The 24,878-nt window shown below is 45.2% G+C and overlaps 1 protein-coding gene and 1 pseudogene across 1 annotated transcript in view; one reads left to right on the plus strand and one right to left on the minus strand.

Annotated features, from left to right (window-relative positions):
• Window positions 1–8,170: 8,170 nt before the first annotated feature.
• LOC137378538 (U2 spliceosomal RNA) lies at window positions 8,171–8,279 on the minus strand (annotated as a pseudogene).
• Window positions 8,280–14,939: 6,660 nt separating this feature from the next.
• Window positions 14,940–24,878, plus strand: part of LOC137378086 (probable phospholipid-transporting ATPase IIA) — a 212,727-nt gene continuing 202,788 nt past the window's right edge. The window contains exon 1 of the mRNA XM_068048164.1: window positions 14,940–15,094. Within this exon, the coding sequence (XP_067904265.1) occupies window positions 15,027–15,094 (68 nt within the window). The 5' untranslated portion in view covers window positions 14,940–15,026. The remainder of the gene's footprint in view (window positions 15,095–24,878) is intronic.

The following is a 24,878-nucleotide window of genomic DNA, read 5'->3' on the forward strand; positions in this document are numbered from 1 at the left end:
AAACAATCAGGGAGGAAGGGGATGAACAGGATAATGGGGGGCGAGCTAGTGGAAGGCCTAGGGGACTCCCAAGTTGAACACCCTCCTGCCCAGTTAGCCAACATCTAAGTATTAAATAACATAGACACCAAGCTCTCCTATTTAAAGGCGGAACAAAGAGAAGGCCTGGCAAGGCTGCTCACCGCCTATAAAGAAGACTGCAAGGACACACCAGGGTGCACGACCTTAATCCTACATGGTGTGGAGGTGGGAGAGACCCCTCCCATTAAACAGAACCCCTTTCGCATGGGTCCCCAAAAACTGACCCAGGTTAGGGAGGAAATCCAGTACATGCTTGAAAACAACCTGATTAAGCCCAGCCAGAGTAGCTGGAGTTCCCTGGTGGTGCTAATGCCCAAGCCCAATGGTTCTACCCAGCTCTGCATTGATTACAGGAAGGTTAATGCAGTGACCAGAGCTGATTCCTATTGCATCCCCTGCCTGGAGGACTGTATTGATAGGATAGGGAATGCCACCTACATAACAAAAATAGATTTCCAAGAAGGATATTGGCAGGTTCACTTAACACCCTAAGCCAAGGAGATATCAACGTTTGTCACTCCAGATGGCCTATTCCAGTGCTGACTGATGCCATTTGGTTTAAAGAATGCCCCAGCTGCCTTCCAAAGGCTGATGAACCAGATAGTGGCTGGCCTGCCCAACTGTGTAGTATATCTAGATGATTTGCTGGTATACAGTGAGACCTGGGGGGCCACTTATCCCAATTAAATGCCCTCTTCCAACAGTTACAGTTAGCCAACCTAGTAGTAAACCTCACAAAAAAACGAGTTTCCTAAAGCCTAAGTGACCTACTTTGGGCATGTTGTAGGTCAGGGCCGAGTGCTGCCCAGGGCAGCAAAAGTGCAAGCACTGGTGGATTTTCCCGTTCCCACCTCAAAAAGGGAAATCATGCATTTTCTGGGGATGTGCGGGTTTTACCGCAAGTTTGTTCCAAATTTCAGCACTATAGCTGCCCCACTAACCAACTTACTGCAGAAAAGGGCCAAGGTAGCGTGGTCAGAGAAGTACCAAACCGCTATCGAGAGGTTAAAGGTCTTTTTGACGAACGAACTAGTTGTGGCAGCTCCCAACTTTAATAAACCCTTTAAAGTGGCAGTTGATGCTAGTGATCTAGGAGTAGGTGCTGTTGTGCTCGTAAGATGACGAGACAGGCATCGAGAGACTGGTAGGGCACTTCTCCAAAAGGTTAAACTGACACCAGAAGAGATATTCCACCATGGAAAAGGAGATGCTGGGAATGTTGCTAGCTCTCCAGCTTCGACATGTATGTACAAAATGGATATAGGGAGACAGCGGTTTATACTGACTATAACCTCCTAACTTTTGTGGTGAAATTCAAAATCAAAATGCCAGGCTGTTTTGATAAAGCCTGCTCTTACACCCCTACCATTTAAAAATTACCCACGTCATCAACGATTTTATCGCTTTTCCCTGCATTGTCCGGGGGCTAACCCGACACATAACCCTCCTAGACAAACTCCCAGAAAAGGGCAATTAAATCAGTGCTGCTGTTGCAGAGGAAAAAAAAGACGAGCTGCAACAATTCTAAGATGCATGAGTGAATAAGAGTGAATGAAAAATGAATGTGTGTTTTCCTTTGTTTTCTTTTCCACTCCTGTAATGAAATGCTCCCATTTTTTCGTATTTCATTCTGCGTGGTACGGATGTGTTATGAAAACCCTATATGCTAAATGGGAAATCTTAATTTCATCGGTTAGAACCTTACATTAGAATTTTACTGGAAATTCTTACAAATAACTTTTTAAAAAAGTAAAGTGGCAACCAAGATGGCCTCTACAATTTACATTTGGAACACCAAAAGAGCAGATTGGAGACAACACAACTGACTCAACCTGTCCAGAATAATGGGGTGCTCTCTGATTAAATTACCTGGCATGGCATTATCAGCACGGTCATCAGGGGCCAACTACACCCATTGACTTTGAAAGAGCCAAACCCCTCCAAGTGTGACAGGACAGCATGAGGTGCTGCACCTTGAATCTCAGAGAAGATTCCGGAAAGACCTCATTAAAACCACAAAGGGGCTTGATAATGTCATGTGAGTGCCCGCGCTCAGCTTTAGAGAGACTAAGCTTTATCACATAGAAAGCAGACAGGAGTAACTGAAGAGCCATCAACGAAGCAGTTCTCTCTCTCTCTCCAGTCAGACTGCCACAGCCAGCAACTAGGGGACAAGAATCGAACCCCCTCTTCTGCCTTCAGGAGCCTTGAGAGAAGTAAGCACCACCGTACACATGGCCAAGTGAGGACTTCAGGAATACAGTTGAGGACTTGAGACTTAAAACTGTATTTAAATTCCATTTATTCCGGACTTTAATCCAACCACCGAATCTGTTTTCCCTCTGTAATCTAATTGTGCGTGTGCATGAATGTGTAGTGCATTTTTAGTAATTTTAACTGGGGTAGAGTGTTATGAGTAATAAACTTACATCTTGTTTAAACTCAAAAAAACCTATCTAATTGGTTCTTTGGCAATTACATTAGAGGAACAGGAGCAAGCGCTCACTGAGGTGGTTAGTTCAACCACTGTGTTAAAAAAGGATAAACCCTGTTGCGGTCATACCAGAGAAGGGGCGAACGGGGAGCCTGAGACCCCCTCCTCACCTGGCCATAACATACTCATCATTGTTATCTTACTGTTGATAATAAATTTGCTTAATGTTGACTAATCTGGACAAAGAAGGGGGATGATCCAAATTTGCCTGAATTTTAAGGATTTTGTTTGAACAACAAAATCTCAAGAATGTCTTTTATGGATCAAGTATCTTGAGTATATATGTCAAACAAGAGGTATTTTAGGGGTCCAACCAAATGCAATAGAGCTGACAGAAAAAAATAAGTTCTCAATATTAATTGCAAGGAGAGCATTAATTTTTTTTTTTCCAAAATATACTTTATTCATAAAAATCTGTAAAAATTACATTGCCAAACAGTTTCCAAACAGCACCAAAAAATACAAACATTGCAAGGGAGATCAGTTTCCTTCAATACTGTCATGAGTTTCTTCCCAACCCTTCCGTTTCACAATTGTCATGTCAATTACAGTTTTACATTTACAGCAATTCAGAATATTAACGATACAGTTCGAGGGGTTTCCCATGGATCCAGCCCCTCAGTCTAGCTTGGTGGGGGAACCTTACACTGTGGTCTTTCCCCATTGAGCCTTTGCTGCGGCTGCCCCAAGCTTTAGTGCGTCCCTCAGCACGTAGTCCTGGACCTTGGAATGTGCCAGTCTGCAACATTCGGTGGTGGACAACTCTGCGCTGGAAGACCAGCAAGTTTCGGGCAGACCAAAGGGCGTCTTTCACCGAATTGATAGTCCTCCAGCAGCAGTTGATGTTTGTCTCGGTGTGCGTCCCTGGGAACAGCCCGTAGAGCACAGACTCCTGTGTTACAGAGCTGCTTGGGATGAACCTTGACAAAAACCACTGCATCTCTTTCCACACCTGCTTTGCAAAGGCACATTCCAGGAGGAGGTGGGCGACCGTCTCTTCCCCACCACAGCCAACGCGGGGGCACTGTGCGGAGGGGGCGAGACTTCGGGTGTGCATGAAGGATCTGACGGGGAGGGCCCTTCTCACCACCAGCCAAGCTACGTCTTGGTGCTTGTTTGAAAGTTCTGGTGATGAGGAATTCCGCCAAATGACTTTGACGGTCTGCTCGGGGAACCATCCGACAGGATCCACCGTTTCCTTTTCCCGTAGGGCCTTGAGGACATTCCGTGCAGACCACTGCCTGATGGACCGGTGGTCAAAGGTGTTTTTCCGCAGAAACTGCTCCACGAAGGATAGGTGGTACGGCGCCGCCCAACTGCATGGTGCGTTCCGCGGCAATGTGACCAGGCCCATCCTTCGCAACACCGGGGACAGATAGAACCTCAGCACGTAGTGACACTTGGAGTTTGCGTACTGGGGATCGACACATAGCTTGATGCAGCCGCACACGAAGGTGGTCATCAGGATGAGGGCCACATTGGGTACATTTTTCCCGCCCATGTCCAGAGATTTGAACATCGTGTCTCTCCGGACCCGGTCCATTTTAGATCCCCAGACGAAGCGGAAAATGGCTCGGGTGACTGCCACGGCGCAGGAGTGGGGTATGGGCCAGACCTGCGCCACGTAGAGCAACAACGTGAGCGCCTCGCACCTGATGACCAGGTTCTTACCCACAATGGAGAGAGATCGCTGCCCCCACATGCCCAACTTTTGTCGTACCTTGGCTACTCGCTCCTCCCATGTTTTGGTGCACGCCCCGGCACTTCCGAACCATCTCCCCAGCACCTTCAGGTAATCTGACCTGACGGTGAAGGGGACAAAGGATCGGTCAGCCCAGTTCCCAAAGAACATGGCCTCGCTCTTGCCGTGGTTAACTTTGGCTCCCGAGGCCAGTTCGAACTGGTCGCAGATGCTCATCAGTCTGCGCACGGACAGCGGATCCGAGCAGAAGACGGCGACGTCATCCATGTACAGGGAGGTTTTGACCTGAGTGCCTCCGCTGCCTGGGATTGTCACCCCTCTTATGCTCGCATCCTTCCTAATAGACTCAGCAAAGGGTTCAATACAGCAAACAAACAAGACCGGGGACAGAGGACAGCCCTGTCTGACTCCAGATTTGATCGGGAAACTTTCAGATTCCCACCCGTTGATTGACACTGCGCTACTGATGTTTGTGTAGAGCAGTTGGATCCAATTGCAGATTCCCTCCCCAAACCCCATTTTGGAAAGCACGTCCATCATGTAGGTGTGCGATATCCTGTCAAAGGCCTTCTCCTGGTCCAGGCTGATGAGGCAGGTGTCCACCCTCCTGTCCCGTACGTAGGCGATCGTATCCCTGAGTACCGCGAGGCTATCAGAGATCTTCCTGCCGGGTACAGTACAGGTCTGATCGCGGTGAATCACCAGCTCCAGAGCAGACTTGACTCGACTGGCTATGACTTTGGACAGAATCTTGTAATCAACATTAAGCAGTGAGATGGGCCGCCAATTTCTGATTTCTACCCTCTCCCCCTTCTGCTTGTAAATGAGGGTGATGATGCCTTTTCTCATGGATTCTGACATGCTACCGGCCAGGAGCATACTCTCGTATACTTCCAGCAGGTCCGGGCCGACCCAGTCCCACAGGGCCGAGTACAACTCGACCGGTAAGCCGTCGCTCCCGGGAGTTTTACTCGCCTCGAAAGACTCGACGGCCTTTGTCAGCTCGTCCAGAGTTAGCGGCTTGTCCAGTCCCTCCCTCCTGCTGTCATCTAAGACCTCTGTGATAGATGACAGGAAGAACTGGGAGGCTCTGCTGTCTGTGGGCTTCGCGTCATACAACCCAGCATAAAAGGATTTGCTGATCCTTAGTATGTCGGACTGCGAAGACGTTACCGAGCCATCTTCTTCCTTCAGGCTGCTGATAACAGAGCTCTCTCTGTGTACCTTTTGGAAGAAGTAACGCGAGCACGTCTCATCCTGCTCGATGGAGCGGACTCTGGACCGGAAGATGATCTTGGAGGCCTCCTTGGCAAAGAGCGAGGCCTGCTGGCTCTTCACCTCTTGGAGGTCCTCCTTGACCTCGACCCCCATTGACTGCAACCGGAGTAGATTTTGCATAATTTTCTGGAGTCGGGACAGTTCCCTCTGTCTCTCTCTCGCCTTCTGAACACCTTTGTGGATGAAGAACCTCTTGATGTTCTCCTTAATCGCTTCCCACCAGTGAACTGGAGACTCAAAGAGGGGTTTCACGGTCCTCCAACCTTTGTAATCCCTTTTGAGTTCCTCAACGTTCTCTGGGGTCAGCAGTGTCGCATTGAGCTTCCACGTCCCTCTGCCAACCCGCTGGTCGTCCTGTAAGTGACAGTCGGCCAGTAAGAGGCAGTGGTCGGAGAAGAACACCGGCTTGACGTCGGTGGATCCGACCGTGACAGCACGGGACACAAACAGGAAGTCAATCCTGGAACGGGCAGACCCGTCCGATCTTGACCATGTGTATCTGCGCTGCGCTCCGTCTGCAGGTTTGCTGAAGACGTCGTGCAGTTTGGCATCCTTAACTGTTTCTATTAGGAATCTGGACGTAGCGTCCAGTTTGCTGTCGTCACTGCCGGATCGTCCAGCCGCATCGATGATGCAGTTGAAGTCACCGCCTAGGATGACCGGCCTGGACGTCGCCAGCAGCAGTGGGAGCTGCTGGAAGACGGTCAGCCGCTCGCTGCGTTGTACCGGGGCGTACACGTTGATCAACCGGAGCGGAGCGTTGTTGTACATCACGTCTGCTACGAGGAGGCGGCCGCCCACCACCTCCTTAACTTCGGAGATGGTGAAGTTACCTCCCCGCAGCAGAATACCCAGGCCGGAGGAACGGCAGTCATTACCCCCCGACCAGATCGATGGCCCGTGGGACCACCATCGCGACCACTGCCTGTAGGTGCTGAGGTGTGGTATTCCACACTCCTGCAGAAACAGTAGGTCAGCTTTGACCTTGGCAAGGTAATCCAAGGTTGAAACACATCGCGTAGTAGATTTAATGCTACGCACATTAATGGAAGCAATTCTTACACCCATTTTTTACTAAAAATTAGTTGTTGCTTCCCATACCATTTGTCCTCGCTAGTCCCAGTCCTTCCCCTTCGGGATGTTCCTGCATACCCATCGTATGCGCAAGCAGTTTCACGTTGGTTGGGCTCAGAAACCCCTCCTGATTTTTCATGCAGGGTTTGTGCCGCTCGGGTGACATCGGGGGGGTCTTGTAGGCAGAGAGGATTGGGTTGTCCTCAGCTGCTTCCATCTGTTCCTCCTCGAAAACATCACAGCTCCCGGTCTCCCGGAGCTCAGGTGCGCCAGACGTGTCTTTGCTCCCGGTGTCCCGGAGCTGAGATGCGTTGGCCACGTCGTTACGTGTGGGGAATTGGGGTTGGGGCACGCCGGGCCCATCACAGCTTCCAGTGCCCGGGGGCTGGGATGCTTTATCATCCATCTCGGAGTTCTGCCGCCTCTTTTGGAGGGGCTGTCGTTCCAGCATTTCCCCGTCCAGTGAAGAGGAGTTGTTGCAGTCTGATTCAGAAGAGAGCCTCCTCTTGCCACTGGTTTGGGTGGTGGCTTTGGGATGTTTTTTCCTTGTGCTTTTCCTCTGGACCACTTGCCACTGACCTGTTTGTCCATCTGCTGCCTCCTCCTCCATTGATTCTGTCTGTGGAGGAGGGGTTTCCGGGCGCTGGGTAGGTGCTGGGTCGTTGGTTTCAGCCGCCTCCCCTTCCTTCTCAGGTTGAAATTCCTCACTGCGGAGAAGGTTGCTGGTCTCCTTTCGAACAGCGGACACCTTCGTCGAACCTTCGCCCGGCCATTCCTTGGACCTTGCCGCCTGAGCATAGCTGAGACAACGTTTGGGGCAGGTCTTGTAGAGATGGCCTGCCGCACCGCACAAGTTGCAACACTTAGTCTGCTTACAGTCCTTGGTCTGATGGCCTTCCTCCTTGCAGTTCTTGCAAACAACCGTGCTGCAGTTGGCTGCCATGTGACCAGATTTGCCACAGGTGCGACAAACTCTGGGCTGCCCAGCGTAGACCAAGAAGCCTCGACTTCCCCCGATAGCGAAGCTGGAGGGAGGGTGGATGATGGCTCCACTGGGATCTATCTTCAAGGTCACCTTGACCTGCCGCTTGCTGGTCCAGATCCCAAAGGGGTCCTTGACATCAGTGCTGCTGCCGGCCACCTCGACGTACCTGGCGAGAAAGGTGAGTACATCCACCACCGGAACATGGGGGTTGTAGAGGTGAATCGTCACCACCCGGTCCCGTTGTGACGGAAGCGTGAAGAGCGGCTCCGCTGTGAGGATCGACAGTGGCGCCCGGTCCCCTTTCTCCTTGAACGCCTTCAGGAACTTGATGCATCCCGCCACGTTCCGGAACGTCACGTCGAAGTATCCACTGCTGGGGAAATCCTGCAGGCAGAAGACGTCCGTCGCTTGAAATCCGCAGCAATCGAAGAGAATTTTCTTGATGAAGAAGGTGCGATCGACCGGTGCATCTCCTTCCTTGTCCTTCACGACCACCCGAACGGTGTTGCGCACTCCCTGGCCCGAAGCTCTAAAATTGGTTATAGCCATTTTACTCAAAGCTTCCCCAGGATCAAAAGGCAATGATCATGGTCCCTTCTCAATCAAATAAGCACTGATAAGAACAGATACTACACTTGATCTTAGCCAAAAGGCCGAGAAGCAAGGAGAGCATTAATTAAAACTGAGAATTGAAAGTCGAGACATTGGTACATTTAGTCCCGATGCTGGAATGATCTGCTGCAGTTCTGTTCAGCAACAACACTCTCAATGTAGGCAGTGAAAGGAGAATTTCTGAATAAGAATGATGAAAGACACATTGGTGGAACCCTACATAGAATCACTATTCTTCTTCCCACCCATTTGCTCAATGTAATATAACATTGAAATGTCGCTGCTGCCACAGGGATACAGTTCTTGCTTTCCCATAAAATGAGCTGTAATACTGGATTATATTCATGCCTGGATCATAAATCAAAAACCTAATGTTCAAATAGGTGTTTAAAGGCATTGTAGAGAAATGCATTTTTTTATGAATGGATTTGTGTATCCAATGTGGAAACAAATACATTTGAAACAGTTATAAAAATATAGGTGTGGACATTATTTATCAGTAAAGCAATCATTCTTTTCAACACTGAACACACACCATTGTACTCTTGGGGCTGAAGTTTTTGCTGGAGGTGGGGCTGAGGGCTGAAAAGGCAGAGAGAACCCTTCCTCTGCCTTTTCATGCTTTCCCGGAGCGATCCTCCAGTTTTTTTGAATCAAATTTTCAGGAGCCGGGATCCCTGTCCTTTTTAGAGATGGGGATCCCGCCTCCAAGAGCTGCCGGCCAATCAGAGGGCTGGCAGCTCAGCAGTATTTGCAGCACCACTGGTACTGCAGACGCCTCTGACCGAGGTCCAGCGCTGGAACCCTGGACCAGAGGTAGGTGAGGCAGGGTTGCTGGGGCCAGTCTGGAAGGCCCTGGCGAGGTGGGGTGGGGGTGCTCGTGCAGTCCTGGGGGAGGGTGACTCAAGGGTAAAGTTGTTCCTGGCCGGGTTCCTCCGTGGGCCACAAATTGCCCATCGAGGAGGGGCCCTGCCAACCCTCCACCCCCCCCCCCCCCCCTCCCAAAGTAAGATCCAAGCGGTGGCGGGCAGAGGTCCTTAATTGGCCATTGTTGGCCTATACTGCTCCTGGGAAGATTGCTTGGTGATGGGCCCTCTGCCCCCTGCTCCCCTGCCACCCGTTATGATAATCCATGTGCCTCCCCCCGCCTCCCACCCTGCCTCAGCAGACCACACAAAATCCCAGCCTTAGTTTGAAAGCTTGTCAATGTGTCTTAGTTTTAAGGTAACAATATCCCTTTAATGTAAGAGTCTTCTATTAAAATACACTATTAGAAGTTTAGCATCTTCTATTCTCATTTACTCTCTGGTACCTTCTGATAGGATACAGTAAAACAGGCAACTGCAGCATTCCTGTAACTCAAGCAAATGATTTAAAGCAGGCTGCTTACCGAGGTGGGGTGGGGGGATGGTGCGATAGGGGAAATCACAATTACGAATAGAATTTGTCTTAATCGGACATCCACACTTTCCAGCAAGGGTCAGCAGATATTCCTCACAAGTGGGAATCTTGGTTGTTTGCTTGTTTTCCTTCTCCCAGGGGCATGGAGCCAACTGCAGTACTGATTTAAATTTCCTTAGTCTGCTTGGATCAGTTTTATGCCTAAAGGTGCTTGCAAACTGAGCCATAAAGAAGAACTTGCATTTAAATAATTACTTTTTAAGAGCATCCAGGGCTATTATGCGATGAAGTATCAACCTAGTGTGTGTACTTATGTCTGCAGTGGGGATTAAACCAACAACCTTCTGATTTAGGAGCAAGAGTGCTTCCGACTGCACCAAGCTGATTTTAACAGGATTCAGTGGGGATTGTTTATGTTCTTTCAGAAATAAAGAAATCACTTTACTCCTCACTATAATATACTATGTCCTTTGCTTTCAAAGGCACCAATAGAGTTTATTGTATTAAATCCTGAATGTACATTGATTAAAAAGCACTATAAACAATGCATTCCTTGTGATAGATTTTTACGTGCGTGCTTTCAAAAACTGAACAATACATTTTAGACTATGTTTTTATTTCATTGTTTTTCCTAGAACTGTGTGAAATGTTAGGTAACATTTATGATCAATGAGACTGATGTAGATTGCAAACTCATTTAAAATGTGAAGCAGTGTTTATTTTTGACTCATTGATATAGCTTCCTCAGAACTTCTCAAAGTTTCATAACCAATGAATTACTTTTTGAAGTGTGGCCACTGTTATGTTGGCAAGCCGAGCAGTGAATTGTGCAGAGCAAGATCAAACATTTTGTTCTGGTGACTTTTTTTGTTAGACACATCTACGTGCATGGCCAAACAAGACCTCAGTCTAACATCTCATGTAAGACTTCACCTTGAACAATTGGAGTATTTGGTAAATAGTGCACTAAATTATCAGCCTAAATAAGTAAGTGAATTCCTTGTCTGTTGTGGTACCAAGACTTACAGCAGGACGCTCCTAAATTGATCTGCTTTCAAGGAATAGACCTAAGCTTGAGCAGTGGTAACAGGTGCTACAATTGGCTTCAGTGAGGGGATGGAACAAAATCAGTCAGTGTTCCCAATGTTGATATGCATTTTCTAGCAATTGCTTTTAAATTGCTATCGACCTTGGATGAGGACTGAAGGGATTTAACTGCCAACACTCATTGACCTTCAATAAAATCCCAGAAACAGCAGGTGGGATTTCCATTCCAGGGTCAGAACCCTGACGTCATAGTCACTTCTGGGTCCCGACCCCACACCGCCTTGGCAATGCACATGCGTTGCAATTTATTGGCCCAGAGTCGCGTTTTATGCCCAATTAGCAATGGCAGACATGGGAAGGAGATGGGACATAGGCAGCATTAGGCTCGATTTAAAGGGCTGGTGGCAGACATTGCTGAGGTTGCCATTCTTCCAAAAGATGGAAGAAGGAGCAGAGCACATGAAAATGAGAGGGAGGCCCCTGTCCCGTGCCAGGACAGCGCCCCCTTCATATTTCTGATGCCTCACTGGAGGTGGTGACTGAGTGCAGAAACATCCACTTCCCTGCCAGTAGCAACAGAAAGCCTTCAAGATTCATTAAGACGGCATGGCTGGAGGTGGCTCACAAGGTCAGCAGCAGATGAGTGGTGAAGAGGAACTGGGTGCAGTGCAGGAAATGCTTCAATGACCTCCTCAGATCTGGAAAAGTGAGTCCTAGCATAGACCCAGATGGCATGCCTTCTGGTCACCAGTCACCAGAGTGCAAAAGAGAGGGGCATCCTGAGGGCACATAGAGTTCTCCTAACCATTGGAGAGAGGTGTGATGTTGAACAGGAGGCTGGAGTGCAGACTGCAACATCTTATGTGACTGAAAAGCTGTGAGTGGTGAAAGAGAGGCATTGTTCTAACTTGACCTTTCTTCATCTTGCCGGCCAAGTGGGAGCTGAATGCCAGGGAGAATGGGAGGGCAAGCCTGGATGGTGTTAAATGGATCCAAGGCAAATGGTGAAGAATGAATCTAGACACAGATCCTTTTCTTGATAGTTTGTGATGAAACATAGCTATAATAGGCTTAATTGAATAGTATTTAGATATAATTAATATATTATACCTTTTAGAATTAAAGATTGAATAAATGATCAGTTTTCAAGACTCACTGAAATTTCCCTTTAAGAAGGTAGAGTTAGGAATTTCAAGGTCATTCAAGGTCCCTGTTATAATATGAATGTGAACCAGAAACACCTTTTAAGTTGGGAAATCCATTTCAACGTTTCTGTTGCCAGGGACTTAGAAACATAGAAAATAGGAGCAGGAGTAGGCCATTCGGCCCTTCGAGCCTGCTCCGCCATTCATTATGATCATGGCTGATCACTGACTTGGAGGATAAACACACATTGAAACATCCTGTGTGACATCAGTAAGAGGCATCAATAAACTTAATTGATAGTGTTGGTAAAGTGTAGACATATCACCTCAAAATGTTGCTTCAAGGTATCATAAAAATCACAATTATAGATAAAATAATAAATGGAATATTACTTACAGGAATAGATGTCGAGTAAACACAATTATAAACATTTTGACCAGATAACTGCTCATAACCTCAAGAGCAGGGGAATTCCAGCAAAACATTAAGTGGAGATGTTAGTTAATGATACTACCAAATATGGATCTCAAAAGCAGGAAAAACACACACAGAAAGGTAACAACTATATGCTGAAAGGTCAGATGATACCTTAGAAACAGGATAAACATGAGGCTTTCTGCAGCAAAAATTAAAAGTGTTGAATTCCTCATCAATACTTCTCACCCTATGGCTTACTCAGGGAATTTAAGGTAAAAGTTTACTTTAAATTTTGATGGATATTCTACGATATTTTGATGTAATAATATCAAAGTTGATCTTTTGGATTCTATTTTAGATATAAGATTGTGTGTTACATCTCTCAGTAATCTTTGATATTGTGATATACTCATCCACTTAAAAGTGTATTGCATGTTCAGTTCTTTAATAAATGTTTAAAAGTTGTTAAATCGTCTCATGTAGCATTCTGTATACAACTACAAGAACCCCCTCTCTGTGTCTCTTTAAGTGGAGAGATACGTATTGAAGAGAGTTTCCCAGACCCTTATAATATCTGGGATATTTATGACTTAGCCATAATTTTTTTTTAAATAGGCTATCTGAAAGATGGTAATATTCTCTGTTTGTTTTCTTTTTTTGAGGGAAAACGAGTTTAATTCTTTGAACCCAAATAGTGTCTATAAGAATTTGTCTGGTTTGAACTTAATTAAGGGCAATTCACAGGGATGCTTTCCCAGCCGTGTCTCAGCAAGCTCTCTTTATATACGTTGTAAGTTCTTATTTAAACAATACCCTGTGTATCTTTAATAACATAATTAACCTACCATTAACAGATAATGAGGTGCCACAGCTTATGTCACTGATGCAGATTGAAGAGCTGGCCTTTGATGTCACCAGAGTGTCAAGCCACAGGGATGCTGGGGATGGAGAAACAGGGGTCCACCATAGACAGCATGAAAACATCTCAATGTCTCCAGGTCCAGGCGATGCATGGCAATGCTCCCCGTGCAATGAGCTGTCAAAGCATAAGCTGTTCTCTCAGTTTAAGCAGCGTGAACATCTCTTGAATGTCCTGATCTCTCATCACCATCTTCTCATGCCTCCCAAATGACCAGCTGCAGAGGGGGAGGAACCCACATAGCACCAATAAAATCCAGAGAAGTCAGTGGAACAAGGCACCATCATATATTTCTTGCGCACTCTCCACCTGTGCAGATGCTTGCACCTTGGTTGGTCCTTGTACAACATGAGGAAAGATGGCACAAGGTGAAGCGCACATCACTTCAGAGCAGGAGGATACAGGGGAGGCAGAGTCGGCTGTGGGGCAGTCCCCCTTGGAGGATGGAGTGCAGGCGCAGCCCTGCTCAGCAGGACAGAGATGCAGAGTCTCAGGAGCCACGAAACAGGCAACTGCAAGTGAAGAACCAGCATGAGATGTATACCTACATGTTGGAGTTACCTAAGGCACTGTGGAGTCATGGGACGTGAATGGAGGAGTCCATTCATCGCAAGTGCTCCATAATGTCTCAGTGCTTTAAGTGCATGAGATCCTCCATTGAGAGAGTGGTGAGCCTTATGGAGAGCTGTATGTGTCATCACTCGAGTGGATGCAGGAGCAGCGCATTGACATGCACAGAATGTATGCTGTAGTCTGTAGCATTGACTGGTCAGTGGTGCAAATGGCACAACAAAGCATGGTGTGGGTGCCACCTACACCCCAACTGGTGATTCCCTCTAGCAATCAAGGGTGCCATGAAAGGGCTGAGGTGGTGACAGATGGCAATGTAGGGGCCACCCCCCATGGGGCTCCATCATCAGCATTATCTGCTTCCATGTCCCCTCCGACAGATGATGCATCTGTAGAGTCATGCCCTGTGGCAGAGGCTGTCCCCGCAGTGATGCCGGTGTGGCAGCCTTTGGAGGTGCCAACCCAGAGACCACACATCACGGGCATCTCCGGTCCTGATAAGGCATTCGTGAGCAGTCTGCCTCCACCTCATCCTCAGCCACAGGGGGAGCACCTCGTAGGAGTGGCTGTGAGCACAGGACACCATGTCAATAATGTTACTTTGTGGGCCACTTGGGTGAGTCTGTTGTGAATAATTTCACACTGTACTCTGATAAAGCACTAGCCATACAGTTGCACTAAGACAAAGCTGTGTATCTTCATTTCATAATGGTCACGACTGCCACGAACCTTCAGATGACCCTCAACGAGGCACACAGGTCAGTAACAGGTGCAGCCTTCTGTGGCACTGATGCTCTGACATGTCCAGGTAATTTCTCCGTTGGCGGTACACCCTCTACTGAGGGTCTCGTCTTCGTTGCCTTCCGTTCATTACTGAACCCTGAGCCCCTGTTGCCCATGGGTCTGCCTCTGCTCCTGGAGATGCTGCTCCTTATCACTAGTCAACCCTATCTCGGAGTAGCTTAATCCAATTTCCTTTTCTGTCATTCCTGCCTTTCTATTGGAATGTGCAGTCTTCTTGATCGCCCCCTCTCATGAACCCGTGAGGCTAATAATCAAAGGGACCCGTCCAACGCCCCCTCTCCCCCCCCCCCACTTGACAGCTCTGTCTTCTGTGTGTGCCCAGTGCTATCTCTGAAATTCCTTCAAATCGTTGTCATGTAAGGTTGCCATGGCTGTACCCACATTGTACCTTTGACCCTGGTAGGCAGATCCTGGATAAACAAGGAGAGAGAGAGAGAGAGAGAGACTGCTGGGTAGGACGCACCACCCAGCAGTGGAGACAGACAGGACAGCAAACATGTCGGATAATATCCCTCTGCAGCCTGTCCGCCACAAGAAAATCCAGGACTCCAAACAGAAGAGCGGGTAAGAGAGCAGCAACAACTGCATGAAAGCCCGGCCAGCTTGCTTCAGTTTGTCTTTTTAGATCAGAGGGATAGGTAATAACTCCGGATTTGGGGGCTGGCTGTCGGCTCTCTGCTTTTATTCACATGCTGAGCTGAGGAGAGATGTATTTTAGCTTGCAATTGTTTTTTTTTTGGTGTGATTGTGCTCCGATGTGGAGCCTGGACACCATCCCCGCGGAGACGGTTCGCCTTCTCTCTCCACTTTCCCTTCATTAACACGGGCGAGCAGAGCTGAGGGGAGACTGCAATCGGGCCTGTTTTTACTACCGAGTTAAATAAAAAAAAATGCGTAAGCCTTTGCGGGGGGAATATCAGGCGTATTTATTAATACGATTGGGAAAGTGCGTCGGGATTGCTGCTGTGTCAGGCACATTATCACCAGGAGGCAAATTCTCAGGGCGAGCGACAGATTCCTTTTGTTTTTTTTAAACAAAAAATTTTAAAAAATACGCTTGGAATTGAGGTTGTGTGTCAGCGTGAGGAAAGCTGACTGAGTTGGGGGTGCTGTTCACGTTATTTTCTGTAGCTGCTGCCTGTGTCTGGGATTGCTGTGTTCTGGAAGGTAGAGAAGGATTTCCTGGCAGATTCTGTCTGCTCACCGCCATTGAGTGCGGCGCACCCTTCAGCAGACTCGCTCACGAATCCACAGACACTTCTGGAAATGAACATCGCCAACGTGTGAGGTACTGCTGTGTACACAGTGGCATCAATTCCAGACCGGAAAACTGATTTGTTCGAGCAGAATTATTTGGCTGTGGGGAGTGGAAGGTAGGGGAGAGGACCCAGTGCTCTGATGATCTAATGCTGTTGTCATGCTCCCTGGTTTCAGGGTGGAGCGAGTCGAACACTGGCTTGTACAATATAGCTTGTTCTGATTGCTGCCCTCCCTCTCTAAAATGTTGGGCTCAACCCTTCTCTGGCGAGAACTCAGATATATTCTGATTAATAAATGCTAGCATATCGTGGAACCCTGTGCCAACCTCTTTAAAATACAATTTTAAAAAACGACTTCTGTAACAAACACCCTGTCAGACTGTTGAACTGGCTTTTTGATCATGTCTGTAGCAGGGATAGGCACCAGCATGTTGCACCACAGACATTTGAGAAAATTATTGACTCAGCTGCGGACATAGGACATTAATCTGTATATAAAGTGTATAGCCAATCTAATGCCATTAAAGCACAGTCCGATTTAACACACATTTCTCCCTATAAATAGCTAAGCATACAAACATCAATGGAAAGCAGCACAACTGTATTAGCTAGTTAACAAGCAAAACAGTATGCAATGTGAAATATTTTTGACAGAATATTGCAAGCCACACCATGTACTAATGCTGCGTTAGCATGTTGCCAGCTAGCTAGCTAAACCATTACGCGATAAAAACCAGAACTGAGAAGTAACAGTCTCTTTCCCAAGCTGCGTTGAACAATCTTTTTTTCAAACTCAACACCACATTTTTCCTGCTTTTTTTTGTAACCGTGGAAGTACATGAATGTAGAATTAGAATTCACAGCTGCCTCCTGAGTCCTTCCCTGGTCATTGAGGACACTTAATGCATGTTAGACTTTATAAATGTGTTCCAATCCAAAAATTGAGATATGACTGGAAATTGATGCCCATCGCAGAGTCTACCACCAGAACCTGAGCAATATCACTGCGGTCTTTGTGAAGCGGCTTATTTATTCAACTGCCTGTCCTTTCTATTATGTTAAACCAGTATTTTGGGGGAGTTTCTAGTTTGTTTCAGATGGAGATGTTTCTTTTTAATTAAAGGAATTTTTACCTTATGCAATGGCTCTGCATCACTTGCTTTCCTTCTTTCTACACACACACCACCTGTGCAGTGTCCCAAATGGTTTCTTCCTCCCCTCCCTAGGCCTCTTTATAACTGAGCTAAGTTTCCCTTAAAATTTTGGGGTTTGATATTAGTTTACTAATCTTTAGTTCCTCCAAAAGAGCTAGAAAGCTGGCGGCCATTAACCCAGGCTTGTCAGCGGGAGAAGCCCTGCAGCTGCCGGTCCCCCGACGCAGATGCGGAACCAATAACTTTTTACTGGGGTTTTTGAGGCGTACGCCTGCCGGCTCCATTCCCCTCCTGCAGTCAGCGGTTTCTCACCCGCAACTGATCCGACACGATCGTCTCCGTGCGGCCGCAGCACCCGCCCTGTGCATGCTCCAGTCACAGCTGGCGATCTGTCCCACCCGGAGGGGTGGGTGCTGCCAATGCCTTGATGCTTTCTAATTACTTATGCTGCTGTTAATTTGAAAAGTCTTGCTCCAAACACTAGTTTAAAGACTTGGGGCAAGACATTTGAAGTTATCACGGGCATCAAAATTTTTACCACATACACTGGTGGATGGACATGTTGATTTGGAGCCATCCAGTTAAGTGTCAATGATCTTTGACTGCAGCTGCAGTTTTCCACAAAGTTGGAACATATTTGTTTATAATGTAAAAGCAAAATACTGCGGATGCTGGAAATCTGAAACAAAAACAAGAAATGCTGGAATCACTCAGCAGGTCTGGCAGCATCTGTGGAAAGAGAAGCAGAGTTAACGTTTCGGGTCAGTGACCCTTGTTTATAATGTGCCTTCTTGCACCATTCATTGCTGTAGCAAATATATGCTCATCAATTTCAATATAAGAATACCCAGTTTTGTACTCGTATGTAAACCGTTGCTTTTTTGCACTGTGTTCTGCCCATTAAAGCCAGAAGCAAAGGCCTGAATTTATCCAGCCCAAAGGTGGCAGGCTTGGAGCCGGGGGAACAAGAAAATAGCAGGGCCAGTCGTTGGCGGTCTGGGAAATGGGTCGGCTGCCTGTACTTAGGAGGCCAATGTACATATTTAAGACTCCAGTTGAGGGTGATTTAGAGGGCAGCTTAATGGAGGCGGCCTCCCTGCGGCAGTCCATGGGGGCCATTGGAGCCAGAGGCTCCATTAAATGGGGAAGGCGCTGCACTAATAAGTGGCCACAGCTGCAGCAGTGCCCATTACTGTGGGTGGGCTTTACCCTCCTGTTCAATAGCACTAACCCCTTTGGCCCTTATATCCCTGATTTGTGGCCGGTGGCCAGGAATGGCGGCAGCCTCACGCCTCCTTCCATCCTACAGCAGCACCTACCTCTAAAAGCGGGGCTGCTGATCTTTCAGTGCTGGATGGCCTCCGACTGGCCATCCAGACTCAGGAACCCGCCCACCAATCTTAATTAGATGACGAGCATGGAAGTGGCAAATCCGGAGGCCGCCTCTGGGAAAATAACTCTCCCGTTTTAGCTCCCAGCAAGTGTGGGTTCAGGACTCCCATTTGGCCCTGATGTCGGATTCCTGAAGCCCGTGGGAAAATCCTGACCACAGAGTGACATTTTGTGCCATAATCTTGATCTCCACAGTAAAAAGTTTGACTATTTTTGACATGATTATTATTAGCAGTTTCCTGTACATCAGGAAATTTGTGACACCTAGAACTTTCAAGAGACCACTTCTCTACTGTGTCATGTGCAGTTCTAATTGGTTTGTTCCAGCCTCTTTGAGTTGGAGTTTAATTTCTGACATGACACGCTCTTATCTTTTGAAATCTGCTTGTAGCAGTAGTCTGACAACAAATCATAACACACCAGAAAAATATAATTATGAAATGAATTTGGACTAACAATGTAGCTAATTGGAAATAGCTATGAATTTACACACTGGAATGAATGCAGCATTTAAACTTGATGGGAATGAATGCAGCATGCCAGGAGGCTGTGCGGCCAAAGTGGAGTAAATGGTCAGAGGTAGAAAATGAAAATGGAGAAATTATTTTGACAAGTGCTTGTTGCTTCTTGCAGAAGGGATAGTCTGTATTTAGTCCCTAGACAAAGGCTTTCTGCTGTGTAAGAATTACAAATTTGTGCTCAACCTTGTCACTTTATGTCCTTATTACAGCTGTTAAAACATCAATGCATTTGTTAATGCTTTAAATTTGTTCAGAGGAGATCACTGAAATTCAGCTCTGATGAAAATTTCTATTAAGATACAAAATAATTTCCATTCATTGCAATATAAAATAATATGGTTAAAATTAGCCCTCTACGATCAAATTCTACTTCTGAGTGGTGCTCACATCACTGTAGGAACTCCTGTGAAAAATGAAGAAGAAACTTCTGAGGTTACCTGATCATAGGGCTTTTAAGTACTCATGTCAGCAGTATTAAGTGCTGAGATTCTTGGAGAATATATGCAAATAAGATATCCTGTATGTTGTCCATGATAATTTTTTTATTGTAATATAAGTGCACTGCCTCTCCTTAGGAGCAGGTGGTGGGAATGCAGAAAAGAGCACGTGTAAAAGAAATGGTGTGGAAATGGGCTGAGGAGTGAAGAACAGAGCAGACAAAAATGCATTTGATAAGGTGCCACATCAAAGGTTATTGTAGAAAATAAAAGCTCATGGTGTAGGGGGTAACATATTGGCATTGATAGAAGATTGGCTAGCTAACAGGAAACAGAGAGTAGGCATAAATGGGTCATTTTCTGGTTGGCGAGATGTAATGAGTGGTGTGCCGCAGGGATCTGTGCTGGGGTCTCAACTATTTACAATTTATATAAATGACTTGGATGAAAGGACCGAAGGTATGGTTGCTAAATTTGCTGATGACACAAAGATAGGTAGGAAAGTAACTTGTAAAGAGGATAAAAGGGAGCTACAAAGGGATATGGATAGGTTAAGTGAGTGGGCAAAGACCTGGCAAATGGAGTATAATGTGGGAAAGTGGGAAATTGTCCATTTTGATATGAAGAATAAAAAAGAAGCATATTATCTAAATGGTGAGAGATTACATAGCTCTGAGATACAGAGGGATCTGGGTGTCCTAGTGCATGAATCGCAAAAGGTTAGTATGCAGGTACAGCACGTAATTAGGAAATAGAATGTTATCGTTTATCGTGAGGGGAATTGAATACAAAAGTAAGGAGGTTATGCTTCAGCTATACAGGGCATTGGTGAGACCACATCTGGAGTACTGTGTACAGTACTGGTCTCCTTATTTAAGGAAGAATGTAAATGCGTTGGTGGCAGTACAGAGAAGGTTTACTAGACTAATATCTGGAATTGGCAGGCTGTGTTATGAGGGAAGATTGGACAGCTAGGCCTGTATCCACTGGAATTTAGAAGAGTAAGAGGCAACTTGATTGAAACATGTAAGATCCTGAGGGGATCTTAACTGGGTGGATGTGGAAAGGATGCTTCCCCTTGTGGGAGAATCTAGAACTAGGGGGTCACTGTTTAAAAATAAGACAGAGATGAGGAGGAACTTTTTCTCTCAGAGGGTCATGAGTCTTTGGAATTCTCTTCTAGAGGCCTGCTACCCGACCCGAACCTGACGGGACCTGACAACGTGTGTTGGGTTGGGTCGGGCCCCTCTTCTGGGTCTGGCTTTTGGGCTCGGGTCGGGTCGAGTCGGTGTCGGGCTCAGGTCGGGTCAGGCTTGGGGCAAAATTGGAGGGACTCGGTCTGGATTGGGCTCGGGTCCACTGTGGTTCGGTCGAGTTCGGGTTGGGTTCTTTTTCCTGACCTGAACAGGCCTTTATTCTCTTCCTCAAAACGCAGTGGAAGCAGAGTCTTTGAATGTTGTTAAGGCAGAGGTAGATAGAATCTTGATAAGCAAGGGGGTGAAAGGTTATCGGGGGTAGATGGAAATGTGGAGTAATCAGTTCAGCCATGAACTTATTGAATGGCGGAGCAGGCTCAAAGGGCCGAGTGGTCTACTCCTGCTCCTAATTCATATGTTCGTATGAATGTGGAAGATGCAGAAGCTACAAGACAATAAACAGTTCAAATGGAAATTAGCAACAAAAACTAAGGAAAAAAGAAGCCAATGACGAAATTGCCAGTATGAAGTAGACAAGAAAGAAAGCTCGTTTCTGCCTTTATTTGTGTGTATTTACATGCATATGAGAAACTGAAAGGGAAACAAAAGGGGATAGGATGATGTACAAAATGTTTTAATATGGGACATATCTAGTTCATAGTTTTGCTTTATATTATTTAAATCATATTTCTTGCTCTTTCTTGCACTACAACACCTGTTTATGATGTTGCTATTTTAGAAGGATCTTCAGGTCTGTAAATTAGACTGTCATGTGCATGGAGAGCTTTTAAGTGTAATTGCAGTCTAATTTTAATTACTGTTGGATTTAGCAATACCATTTTTTTGTTAATTGTATTGTGAAAGAATAATTCTAGATGACATAGACTCTTTAAGTATATGAGAAGGGATTATATCCAGCATTTGTTTTATAGTGAATGGTGAATTGGTGTGATATGAACTGCTTTTTACCATTCAATCATAAGGACTTTGTAGGTGTGAAATCCTAGGTTGGTGACCTTCAGGAATTCTCAGTTGCATTGATGGGGACCTCAGCAGTTCAGTGCATCCTCCCTTTTAATAGTTGCTAGTGATGGATTGAGGCTCTTTTTGGAACCTTCAAGTTGGACTTCCATTTTAAATCTTCATTGAGGATCATTTGTAATGAATATTCTTGCTTAAGTGACTTGCAACTTATACTCTTGGTGCTGTTACACTGAATGAAGAAAGATGAGATTTCCAAATAATTTCAGTACAGAACTACATTGCTGTGCTTCAAACAACTTGAAATTGCAAATTCCTCAAGCAGGGTTTCACAGAACAGCAACACATAAGTTCCTTTAATATAGTGGGTAAGAGAAAAAAGCGATCAGTGCTGAGCCCCAGCATTGTAAGTCAGATATGATCGGTTGCATTTGAACGAAGAGGAATTTTCATTTAGTGTGTTTATTCAATTACTGAATTTGTTCCTGTTCCCGTGTAATAAGCACATTACACAACATCAGAAATAAATACAGGAAATGTTGAAATTACACACTAGGTCTACCGGAATTTGTAAAGAGAAAATGTAGTTTAAAGCTTCAAATGTAGTCACTATGTTAGAACTGTTATCTTTTATGATTTGGTGGCTGTGGACTCACCTTCATTAATTTCAAATTCTCCACAATAGATATAGTGAGTGATATATGAACAATATATACATAATATATATATGATCATCATTATGTGGAATCCAAACGGATATCATAGGTTATCCTAAATTTGCATTTGCTGAAGGTGAGCTGTGTGCTTGGAAAAGTAGCAGCAGATTGGGTTTCATTAAAAGCAGATGAACAGATGTAGACTTGTGTACAGTAGTGCAATTACAGTTCAACAGGAGTTTTGAATTTACTCAGAATCTGATCAACATGAGTGGACTTTTAGTCTGTAATTGAAGAACTAGGTGACAAGAGCTTCATTTATATAGTAGAACAATGAGTAAATGAGGAAGAGGGTCCAAATATGGATCCTTGAGGGACTCCAGAGATGACTGTATGAGAGTGGGAACATTGTTCAGCAGTTCAGTAAATTGAAATATCCCAGAATAGGCTTCATTTCTTATTAATATATAACTAATATCATTGAATTCCAGTTCATTTTCAGAAATTAGGTCAATAAAAAGTGTATTTGTCCTAATTGCACTGTCTCTGAATACTGAATGTGGACTTGTTTTTCTGGTTTATGGACATACCATGAGGTAGCATAGCTGCCTTAAATAGTGTAGGTGAAACTAGAAGAGGCATCAGCTAAATCAACACTAATAGAATTCTGTTACAAAATAACCAACAAGTTTAGACAAGCAGTATCTACACTTAGAGCAGCAGCTTTAATTTAATAATAAATTTGAAGCATACGTTTAAATTAACCCATTTTCTTAAAATTCCAGGTTGGTTGATTATATATCTCTGCTCGGTAAAGTGTTCCCTAATGGAAGTATGTTACAACATTTAAATAGGATGGAAAAAGGAGAATATTAGGATGCAAAGCTATATCCCATTCCTTTGTGGAATTATGTTTTTGAACAGACATGGGCTCTGTCCAGCATTATGTTATAAAATGCCATTTCAGATGCATTTTATCCAGGCTAATGATTTGGAATTTTAAACATTCTGATTTAAGATTTCTTTTGTATGTGTTTGTGGAGAGAGTAAACTTGCAAACCTGTCTGCAGGCATTTCCTGTTAATGGCATAGAATTTCTGTCTGGTCTATGCAACATTTGATAATATGCAATAACTTGCTTACACGTCATGTTTCATAGAGGAGGTGGCATGTCAGACGTAAAATGGAAATCCTTAAATAGAAGAAAGTATGTTTTTTTTCATTTCCCATCCATCTGAATGATGAAAGTAATTAATATTGATTACCAGTTCATGGAGAGAATTTGGGGTTTCTTCAAAGACATGCCTATTGTAATAAATCTGCTTATGATCTGAGGTCAGAAGCTGTCTGGATGAAATATATTAACTACAGCCTTTGCCCACATCTTGTTTGATTATTTTAACTGTTGATCGACACTGCTGTGAAGCAAAATTCTATTGGGGTAAAGGAATGTTCCGAACAGAATCTTTAAAAAGACTACCTAAATTCAAAAGGTCTTTTGTTATTTTAGCTTCAGCAAATGGTTTACTGTGCTGGTAAAAGCTGAATATTGTATTGGTGTTTGCCTTCCGGTTTATTTTGGTTCTGTGTAAGTTTACATCTTCTAGTAAATACAATTTGTAGTCAAGCCTGAAGTATATGATCTGTCAGGGTGGCAATGAGGAGAATATGGTGGGGATCCCACACCCTTTTTCTTCTTTTTGATGGTGTGTTTTTCTGCTTTGTAGCTCAAGAAATGAGTAATTGTTAATCCTGCAGCATGCTACTTGATCCGCGTAAGTTTCAATTCATAGGAGGTGAGGCCCTGCTTATGGGAGTTGCCTTGTTTTCACAAATAGTGTTGGGAGAAGCCGCAATTATAACTGCAAGGTTTGTCCCCTTTCTTTCTCTTCTAATTCTCCTCCCTTCACGCCCTGCTGTTTGGAACTTAGTGATATATGGTGGGTGCAGTTCAGTAGATGGTAGTGGCTTTTAGGTACCATGCTCACAGAATCATACAATCATATCAAGTTAACGCACAGAAAGAGGCCATATAGATTAACTGCAAAAATGACCTGTGGTCAGAGTTCTGACTTTTAGAAATGATTTTGGTCCTGTGATGGCTCAGTGGGCATACACACTGTATGCTGTGGTATTGAGCTATCTGGCCCAATAAGTTGTCAATGCTGCACTCATTTAGCTTACCCCAGTTTGGGTAATGGTGGGGCACACTACAGTTGGCTTCAGTTTGCTCAGACTAGGGGGAAAAGAATTGGCCTGGGTTTCTGTTAGTGATCACTCTCAAGAAATGTATTTGTATAAATGTATAAAAGTTAGGAGCGGGCAGGGATCAGGTTCAGACACATTGTTGAAGTTTGCATAAGAAAAGGGAGAGTTATTGGTATCCATGGAACTATATTCACCATGAGTTGTCTGCCCTTGAGGAGAAGAAATCTGCTAAATTTGTCACAAATACAAAGTCATGACAGGATTTTCCTACCATTTCACTTTTGTAACTGTTTTTATTATTAGAAGAGTGAGTAGCGAGAGGAATATAAGGAAGAGTGCAGATTGGAAATCTGAAGTATCTCTAGGGGAGGCATAGTAGAAAGGTTTAGGAAGCTGAAGATAAATAATACACCAGGCTCTGATCATTTCCATCCATTGCTGCTAATGGGTTGAGTTGAGGAGATTGCAAATCCAGTCCCTGATATCTTTCAAAGCACATTAATAATAGATTGGAAAATTGCAAATATGACCCACCCCAATCTTA

Source organism: Heterodontus francisci, chromosome 16 (assembly GCF_036365525.1).
Source record: "Heterodontus francisci isolate sHetFra1 chromosome 16, sHetFra1.hap1, whole genome shotgun sequence".
NCBI classification, from domain to species: Eukaryota; Metazoa; Chordata; class Chondrichthyes; order Heterodontiformes; family Heterodontidae; genus Heterodontus; species Heterodontus francisci.